At 44.1% G+C, this 10,729-nt stretch overlaps 1 protein-coding gene across 1 annotated transcript in view; it reads right to left on the bottom strand.

The window, feature by feature from the left end:
• Fam124a (family with sequence similarity 124 member A) overlaps positions 1 to 10,729 on the bottom strand; it is a 52,078-nt gene that overhangs the window by 38,332 nt on the left and 3,017 nt on the right. Inside the window, exon 2 of the mRNA XM_021182258.1 lies at positions 5,280 to 5,311. Coding sequence (XP_021037917.1) covers positions 5,280 to 5,311 — 32 coding nt within the window. The remainder of the gene's footprint in view (positions 1 to 5,279; positions 5,312 to 10,729) is intronic.

The raw sequence follows: 10,729 nt of genomic DNA, 5'->3' as shown, positions 1-10,729 counted from the left end.
TCTCTCTCTCTCTCTCTCTCTCTCTCTCTCTCTCTCTCTCATTGAGACTAAGGATGTTGTGGTGGCAGTAGCCATATTGTAAGTCTCCCGCAACCTTAAGGATGGAGCCTGGTGCCGCAGAATGACTCCCCAGATCCGCACTGCCTCCTCGGCTGCATTCATTTTAATGATGGAGGAGAATAATCCATCTTTACTTGCTTACCGGTTATTTTTCTTCTATTTCCTGATAGAAACACACACTGTCCGGAGCTCTCCCTAGTGAGGAGCAAACACCACTAGAGTTCAGGTGAGGGAGGAACAGTGACTCAGTACTGATCCCAGATGGCAAAATGAAGGAGAGGGAAACAAGCAGACCAAATGGTGGCTCTCGCTGCCGGGAGAGGTGCTTCCCTGTGACCCAGAGGACGGCAATGAGAGAACAAAGCCAGCAGTGGCTGTAGGCAAGGAGTTTGGAGAAACTCTTCTTAAGGAACTATGGTAGTGTCTGGGCCAAAGAGGAATGAAAACGGCCGTCTGGAGAGCAGTTTGGAGGCTTAGCTGTGCACCAGCCAGCGGGGAACTGTCCTCATGATTATAATGGCTTTAATAACCGGGTGTGGGGGGTGATGCTTCAGCTTCAGTTGGCTACAATGATCAGAAATTGCTCACGCCAGCCATCCCTAATAACCGAGTAAAGTTTGACACTAAATTACAATTCTAGAGGCTCAGCTTTTTTCATAGTCCCTACTGCGGAGGAGAACCAAGCTAGAACATCAATAAACATAATGAGCCAATTAAGTGTCTCTCCATTTGGGAATTACTTAGAGTTGAAAGCTTAACAGGATCATGAGAGAGGGCAGAGCAATTGAGTATTTATCAAATCAGAAAGTCAAAGCTTTTATTGTGAGACAATTGTTTTGGGTAATTTTAAAGCAAATGTTCAATCAATATGAAGAGCTTTTTATGTAATGCTTTTAATCTAGACATGAGGCATGCTCACATTTACTTATATTTTTATAATGAGTATAAGCACCTTTCAATGTTCAGAATTTACTCTGAGTATAAAACATATTTCTGTTCATTGTTCTCATATTTAACAACCATATATAAGCCAAGAGTTACAAAAATAGAAAGATGGATTAATAAAAATGTTTACATCCAGAGCGGGAGTTATATCTCAGTGAGAGTGTTTGCTTAGCAGGGTCCAGACTCAGTACAATCTCTAGAATCACTAAGTGTTTAGTCCTTTCAGCTAGATTTGAAGTGGAGAGATAAGCGCTAACTTGTCTAATTACAGCCTCTGTTGGTGTTGGTATTGCTGTAACACACTTCCCAGGAGTTTCCAGAGCAGGGTGTCCTCTCTAAGTTGGGAGGGGAGATTTGCCTGCAGAGACAGAAGTAAGTGTAAGTGAGAGAAGCCCTGAGAGGAGTGAGCTGAACTCCATGGAGGCAGCACAGGCTCTGAGCTTTTTCTTAGCCTTCACATAGCAGGGATTGGAGCGCTCAGTGTCAAGGAATGAGTGAATTTGGTTCCTGAAGAGGCTGTTCCTAGAAGGTCTACAGACTGCTGATAAAGCTTGGGCACATCTATCTCCATATCTAACCCTAACCCCGGCTGGGCTTCCACGGGGAGAGGAGTCACATTTCTAAGGGGCTGAGAAGAGCCTCCTGCTCAGAGTTAGAGTCCCCCATATTACATTCTTTGGAAAAAGACTTCCTTGGAGATTTCTTAATCATTATCAAAGCGTGCACCACACAGATGCTCTCTGTGGTACTGAGCTCCAGAGGACTGCTAAGACAACCTTGATTCCTCAATGGAAACTTCCACATCTGGAAGAACCTGGAGTAATATACTCCAAGTTCTACAGACCATGACTGTCAATCTAGACTACTGCAATCAGAAAGCTGTCATAGTTGGAGTGGAAAGAAAAACTTTCCATGATACAAATAAGCTAAAATAATTCCTACACATTGAGTTAGTATTAGAGAAAATAATGGAAGCAATGCTTTGGACTGAAGAGAGGACTGGGCACAGCCAAGAGGCTGCCAGGAAGATGAACAAAGCTATAATCATAACATACAAACGGCAACTAAGACCGCAAGCAGCAAAACAACAACAAGCCCCAAGCCCAAACTCAATAAAATGACTGCAACCAAGATACAATTGTTAGTAATAGTTAAATATTAATGGCCTCGACTCTCTAATCAAAAGACACAGGCTAACTAAATCCACGTGATGATGTTTGTAGGAATAGAGGACATCCTAAAATTTTCATGGAACAATAGCAGCAACAACAAAATACCCCCAAAGCAACCCTAAGAAATATGAACAATGCTGGAGGAATTACTGTTCGAGATTTCAAGCTATGTTACAGAGTCATAGCAATAAAACAATATGGCATTTCCATAAAACATATATAGACCAGTGGAGCAAATTAGGAGACACAAATATAAATACAGTTGTCTGGTGGTTGACAAACATGCCAAAAATGTACACTGGAGAGGAGACAGCATGTTTAATAAATGTTGCTGGGCAAACTGGATGTACACCTGTAAAAGAAACAAATAGATAAGAGCTGTACCTACCTACCACCTTGCAAAAGAATTAACTCCAGCTATAGCAACACACACACACACACACACACACACACACACACACACACACACCCTTAACATGAAACCTGAAACACCAAGCTTGCTAGAAGGAAACATAGTCTGTACCTGCAAGGCATAGATGCAGAAAAGACTTTCCAAACAGGCCTCCCATTTGCTCAGGCGTTTGAAGTTGCTAAATGGAACTTCATAAAGCCACAAAGCTTCTGCACAGCCAAGGAAAACATCAGTCCAGTGAGGAAGCAGCCACAGAATGGGAGAGACTCCTAACAGCCACAGTTCTGACAGAAGATTAACATCCGGAATCTATACAGAACTCCAAACAAAGACCCAAGGAACAAGTGATTCCGTTTAAAAATGGGTTTTGGATCCAAACTGGAGTCTCAAAGGATGAAATAAAAACGAGGAAGGAACATTTCAAAAGAGTATTTATTCATTACCCTTAGCAATTAGGGAAATGCGAATCAGAGCCACTGAGACTTCATCTCACGCCAGTCAGAAAGCCAAAGAGCAACGACTGACAGCAAATGCTGGTGAGGATCTAGGGGAAGGGACCCCACATCCACTGTTTGGTGGGATGGAAAACTGGTGCAACCACTATGAAAACCAGTGTGGAGAACTCTCAAAAAGCTAAAACTAAGTCCACCATAGGACCCAGCTCCATCACTCCTTGGCCAAAGGACCCGACATCCGATGTGACAGATACTTGCTCAGCCATTTCATTGCTGCCTTTATCCACAATAGCTACGACATGGAAATAACCTAAATGTCCTCCAGCTGATGAACAGACAGTGAAAACATGGTACGTATACACAACGAAATACTACTTAGATGTTTAAAAAAATGAATTCATAAAATTCGCAGGTGCATAGATGGTTCCAGAAAAATATTATACTTTATGAGGTAACACAGACCCAGAGAGACAAATGCCATGTGTTCTCTCTTATCTGCGGTTCCTGGCTCCAAATATTCAAATGTGAGCATATCATGTGGAGAACTGCAGAAATCAGGAAAGGAAAAGAACCATGGTGTGTGTGTGTGTGTGTGTGTGTGTGTGTATGTGTGTGTGTGAGAAGGAGCTCTAGATAGGGCTAGCAGGCTACAGGTGGTATGGAGGGGAAATGGGAAAAACGAAGAGGAACTTGTCTATAACTGAGGAGTGACAATACAGTGAGACAGGGAGGGATGAGGGGTAAATAACACTATGGATGTTTGAAAAAGGGAATAGGGAATTATTTTACATTTACCTAAAGTTACATATGAAACAAGTATATATGCACACATAAATATAAATACATACATATACACATAATACACACACACACACACACACAGAGAGAGAGAGAGAGAGAGAGAGAGAGAGAGAGAGAGAGAGAGAGAGAGAGAGAGAAATTTGTTGAAGTTGCACCACTTTGGGCTGGCTTCAATACTCCAGCCAAGAGCCATAGACTATCTAACAAAAACCCTAGTATCAGGCAGAAGAAACTTCCCATTGAGTTATTGGGCAGGGGGGTTCAAGGCTCTCCTCAAACAATATATGCTGTTGCTGTTGCCTCTGGTTGCCTTCCAGAGGCTGACAGGAAGTCCTTATTGCTGAAGACACCACACATATTGAACATAGGACCCGGTGGGTTTGAGATGGAATTGACCTGAACATCTCCTCCCCGTGAACTAGCTTTCATAGCTCTAGAAGGTGCTATAAAAGCTGCGGAGGGGCACAAGCAGCCAACTGCTCTACCCAGCCGTGACACCTATGAGCCATAGCAATTCCAGCATGACAAGATATCCCTACAGGTGCGACAGTGGCACTTAATCAACAATAACCAACAGCTGTCTAGTTGAACTCAAGGCTCACTGAACAGGAGAGAAATCATGTCTGGCACTAGACAATGTAAATAGGCTAGTCAGGTGACTAGGGGTCATGTATCTTAGAGGAGAACCTACAACTGCCACTTTCCGAAACCAGCACAATTCCTAACTATATTCTAAACATTCACTTTTATACCCACAGTTAAATGTAGATCTTATCCCAACCAAAGAAGGTTCTTTTTGCAGCAGGAGAGCATTACAGAAAGCACAACTCGTCAAAATGCAGAGAACAATGGACGGTGGAGTTCCCAGCCCCTACAGATTCATCTACTATACAGCGCCTGCATCTAAGGACCAGGAAACATCATGGAAGAGAGGTAGAGAGAGTGTAAAAGTCAGACCAGGCAGTATGCTGTGGAACTGTGCCTTCTAGTTATGACAGGGACGCTACACCCATGAAATCTCAACAGCATGGCAGGTTCTCAAGATCGGAACAATTCCAACAGCAGTTGACATCCCAACATAGATAGGGGAAATTAACGGGATCCCCACCCTTAGCCGAGGGGCTACATGCAGTTAACAGCTTCTGAGAGATGGAGAATCAGCCTTCTCCGGGGATGAACTGCCTGATGGTTAGCCAATACTAAGTGGTCAGAAACATAAGCATGCAGCAACGCATGGACTGAACAGGCTCTGTACTGATTGTTTGAATGTTTATGTAACAACAATGATTAAAGAAAAGGAGGTCCTGAATTTGGAAGGGAGATGGGGGTCCATGGGAGGAGTGGGGAGGAGGGGAGCAAGCAGAAACGTGATGTAATTATACTTCAATTAAACATTTAGACAACAGCCTTGAAGGACATTCAAAGAATACTTACTGCTGGTGGAGGACAGGTGGCTGTAGTCGGACCTGAAACAGAAGATGTAAGTAGGATTAGACATAATTTTCCCTTATGCAAATGAACTACCTGCGCTAAAAGCTTCCTTAGTGGTGACTTGGTAGTAGCATTTGCCTGCTAAAGCTGTCACGGGTGCAAAGCAGCATTAGGGCTTCTTTTGTGCAAATCAACGCTATTTTTGAAGTTTAGAAACAAAACTGGGGCCCTTCACATGGACTCCACGAGTCATTCTATGTGATTCTCAGGCCCTCTGAGTTTGCTGTAAAGTTTTTGAATATTTTTCTGGTGAGAAAACCTCCAAGTTTTCAACAGATTCACAGCTCCCCAAAAGGTTACACTCCCATCAAGGAACACTTTCCCAAAGTTCACTCAGCACCACTGAGTCCTTCCTTGCTGACATGATGGGAGGGGCCCCGAGGAAGGAGGATAGAACTTGGCCAGGGAATAGGAGGGCATCCACAGGACAGCAGGGACCCTCAGCACAGGGCACCTCAGTTGATTCCATTCCTAGGCCTGCTGGGTAGGAGAGCCACAGAGTGTGGACTACGATGGGGAAGGAGAGTTGAAAAGTGATCGATTTGTGTGAGTTTTATGTGGCACACTCCGTGGCTGGCAGTCAGTCACTATGAGATGGAATCCTGCCAAGGACATGCTCTGCCTAGTCGACCACCTTCCTGCCCCACGGGCAGGGCTGTTAAGACTTTCCTCTTTGGCAAAGAATTTGGTTTAGAAGGTGTTTATGCCCTTGCACACCAAAGTCATTCTTAGGAGGAAATTAATCTAGGTATGGAGGGATTCACAGTGCCTGGGAGTTGGGGGATATAGCTATGCAAATAAACTGCTACATCAAGTTTAATTTTATAGGTACATATTCCCTTTTTTTCACCTCAGTCCCCAGTTGCCTTGCTTGATCATCCAGTTTCACCCTCTTTACCACATTTAAAAATTGTACATAAGACTTTTTGAAAGATTACCTTTTATGTGTTAAAATTACTACAGTGCCCAAACTAGATGATGCCCCCGTTTATTGGTAAGAAATAAAATGGAAGAAGGCCATTGGCTTTCTTTTCTAGATGAAACATTTCAGTAGTCAAAATCATTGGTCTTTCAAGCCGGAAAGAATAGAAACTGCTAAAGTGATTTATGGATCCCTTGATAAACTGCACTTGCATGTGCCAAATTCTATTTTATTATCTGTCATATCAGTTTGGGTGACAAAACACCTGATACAAATGACTTAAGGGGCAAGGGTCTGAGGGGGGAAAAGAGCGAAGATTGTGCACAAACAGGAAGTAGAGAGAGGTGGAAGCTGGTATGCAGCATTTCCTCCTGGTTCTCTTTTTATTCAGCCCAGGACCTCAGCCTGTGGGAGGGTGCCACTCACATGGCCACCCACATGCAGGAGAGGTCTTCCCTGCTCAACTGAACCTCTCTGGTAGCATCTTTACCGACATGTGTCCGGGGCTATGTCTCCTAGGTGTTTCTAAATCCATCTGGTTGGTTACTTTCCACCTGGGAAGGGGAAATGGTACTACCTGAAAGAAGACCCGGAAGTGAGGAAGGACAAGGGTTTGGACCCACTGGGCAGAGTGGATGGGAAATGAGCAAGCTAGAAAGACGGATGGGTTGGGCGAGGGCACAGTGCCACGTTGGCTGAGGGAAACGAAAGTAGCCAGGGTTGGTGACATCCTGAAACTCGGGATTTCTGCACCCAGCATTGGCACCTCAAACTCCTTCTGATGCCAGACAGAGCAGAAACAACACATTACGCTGACACTGAGAAAGCTAATTATATAAAGTACAGAGAATGCCCAGCAAGCATTTGATAGCAGGGCTCTTCATCAAGGCTCTTCCATTACCACACCACGATCATCTTAGGATGGCCAGACTTTCCAGAAATTGCACAACTATCCAAATCCGACATGGGGAGTGAATGACTCTGCCTACTATAGCAAAAAGGTGCCAGTCTTCTCAGCTAGGGCTCGCCAAAGATGAGATTCACACAGGCAGCCATTGTAAAGAGCTGATACAGATGGATATGAATGTAGAATGAATATTACATCAAAGCCACAGTTAACAATCTTGAAGTGCCTTGGTAGTATTTTAGGATAAGCACTTGCATAAAGGACGTCCCTCTACAGGGTCCCCCTAAATCTCTCATGGCAATGATGGGGTCAGGCTTGCCGACTGGCTGGCTTCTGACAGATTTGTGAACTCCCGTTCTTTCATGCAGCAGCCAATCTGCACAGCTCCACTCTGATCCTGTCTGACTTTCAATGGTGTCCATGCTCATTAGCTAAAACACGAACCCCTCTCTCCGTGAAGGGTGACCTGTGCCCAGCTCTGCAGAGCTTTTCCCATTCAAACCAATCAGACAGAAGAGGCATCTAAAATTTCACCTTGCTCTGCAGCCTCTGGCTCTGAGTTTATGTGATTTGCATAGTTGCCATAACGACAGGATGACATCTCTGAAGTGCTGCTCTTTTCTTGGTAAACCATCTGAGCGCGTTGTTTGGCAGCCCCCGTGGTTCCTGCTTTCGATGAAGTGATGCCCTGAAATTCACTCAGCCCTTCTCTTTGGAAATCGCTGTGCGATTGTTCTTGGTTGTTCACGTTTGCAGAGTACCGTGTGATGAGATGTTTATGAACAAAGCTTTGCATTTCCTTTCTTGTCCTTAGAGGAATTACCACGATTGGGTATACAGACTGAGTCAAGGTATTTCCAATCTGTAGCTCATACTCTAAATAAGTTTATTTAATGGCACTGCCGGGGAAAGACAATCTATAAAGCTTAAGACAACTGTATGAAGAAATAGAATAAGATGATTTCAGAAAACAATCAGCTACTTTTCTAGACTGCTTGAAGGACTTTGTGCTCCCCAAACTTATTGAGTGGGTGGGGACATCTTGAGGTTTTTGTCTATTGGTCTCCTATCACAAAGTGGTCCCCTGCTAGCTCTGCATTTGACATGCAAGCCTTCCAGACGAAGCATTAGAGGTGAACTTAGGGTCTTAAGATGTAATATTCTTGAACATATACTGTAGATGGCATATATTAATACAAGGATTATTCTCTCATACCTGATATATACTCCAAATATTGTTTTATTAATATTTGTGCTAATAAAAAGTTAGTTATGATCTGGGCTGTATGTTAGATGCATGCATTTGGGATTATGTGCGAAGGCATTCTGTAATTAAGATGGTTCGCCTCTGCTGGAGGTCCACTAGATAATTTGCACATATGCTCATTTTGTTAAAAAAAAAAAAAGAGTGTCTTTCTAATTCTCTTTTCCAGGAATCTATGGTCTAACAACTGACCTTGGCCTTTCTGTAAAGCTGACCTTTCTGTTGATGCACATGCATGGCTCCCTCTGTTGATGCACATGCATGGCTCCCTCTGTTGATGCACATGCCTGGCTCCCTGTATCATGAACGTCTGCACTTACTCTCAGAGCGCTAAATTGAATGCCATGGTAACGGAGCTAACTGGCCTCGGACCCAAATGCCATGCTCCTGTGTGTAGTATATTGACATACTACAAGGGCATTCTGCATTCCCTACAAGAGTTTCTTTTTTAAAATGCTGACCCATTTGAAAATATTCTTGTACCCATTCTCTCCCATATACCTTTCTCACTCCTCAGTTCTTGCCTCTTTTCTTAGGCTGCAGAGGACATTGGTTGTAGTTCCCTAAAAGGCGTGCCACTGCCATGAGCCTAAAGATCAGTGACACCTGACAGAGGTAGACATGCCGACGCCAGACCAAACTACTGAAGGAATATACTAGACATGACAGGGTAGAGGCTATGTCTTGAAGACTCACTGAAGACAGTCATTGCTGGCACTGGCTTTTATTTGTATTTTCAAGGAACTGCCTGTCCCTCTGTGAAGAAATTCTGTGTCATAAGCTACTTTGCCAATGTTATCAATGCTTGCTAGTTTCTCCTAACAGCAGACAGAAGCACAGGCTCATTTTCCAGTACAGCTTCCAAATGACATCTATTGTCACAGAATACTAGTCTGCCCTTTAGTCTTGGCCCATGTTAGGAAGGTAGGTCTGAAAAGGCAGCATTTCCTCCAAACGAAAATAAGGACTGTTTACAGATGAAATGGTTCCTTGAGAGTTGGGGTTACTAGGTGAGAAGCATGCTGAAGACTTGGGCTCAGGACAATGGGCTGCAGGACATTAGGCCACGAACCCCTTGAGATGCTGCATCCTATTTGTAGTATAATAGCAATGACAACTTCCAGCTGTGGCTGGATGTTCTGAATGATGCTCAGCTTCCTTAAACTGTCTAGAAACATCTGAGTGTCTACTCTGTTGGATATAAATAATGCAAGGAGCTTGGTGTAGGGACACATGCCCATAATCCCAGCACTTGGGAGGCTGAGGCAGGGGTATTCACAACTGGGGACCTCCTCAGCTACATAGTAAGATTGTCTCAAAACAAAACAAAAGGAGAGCCTGTGGTTATGATGTCACCATTGCTATCCTATAAAACTCTTAAGTTTGCCATCGGAGAGTTCTTTGTCATAACAATATGATGAGAAATGAGCCTCAGGGGCTCAGGTTGACTGATGCCAGGCATCAGTCCAGAGGCTTTAAATGAGTACACTCATTTAATCTTTACAGCGACGATTTCAGAGATATTATTATCTTTATTGTATAGAGCAGGGAGCCAAAGGGAGAGAGAGAGAGAGAGAGAGAAAGAGAGAGAGAGAGAGAGAGAGAGAGAGAGAGAGAGAGAGAAAGTGATTGGCTCACGGTTTCACACTTCCTAAGTGGAACCGGGACTAGAACATAAGCAGGCTGACTCTAACTTCCAAAATGACCAGCCCAGCCTGTTCACCACCAGTGGGACCCAAAGTGTTTCTTAGAACCATCTCTCTGATCACACAGAAAGAAAATCAACCCAAGCGATATCCCAGAGTCCTTTGCTTTGTGTTCTTCTCTGCACATACACCCTTCTCCCAATCTGTGGGGACCACAAGTAGCCTGGAACTCTGTCTGATCCTAGGCTGCAGGGAAAGAAGCAGCAAGTCACCCCATGCCTCCTAGTGAGAGCCCACTCAATATTGCCCATCCAACCTAGGTCAGAGTTCCATTCTGTGCTCTGTATTTACACAGAGTGGAGGCCCCATCTGCTCTTTCCTCTGTCCCTCTTCTACCCAAAGCTGGTCGATCCATGTGTGGTCTGAAATCCACCTCCTCAGAATGTGACTATCATGTACAGTCATGTCTTCTCCTGCGTCTTTATTGTTCCCTTGATGTAGAACCCTTTCTCTGGACAGGGATTGTTCCATCCGAGCCCTGACTAGGGACCTTACCTCATTTACCCCTCTGGAGAATTTTTCAGAAAAATGTCTCAGCATTTATCTTTTCCTTACAGTCGGATCTCTCTCTCTCTCTCTCTCTCTCTCTCTCTC

The sequence above is a fragment of the Mus caroli genome, chromosome 14 (genome assembly GCF_900094665.2).
Source record: "Mus caroli chromosome 14, CAROLI_EIJ_v1.1, whole genome shotgun sequence".
NCBI lineage: Eukaryota > Metazoa > Chordata > Mammalia > Rodentia > Muridae > Mus > Mus caroli.
Note: the sequence above shows the minus strand (reverse complement) of the source record. Positions and strands in the feature narration are given on the sequence as shown.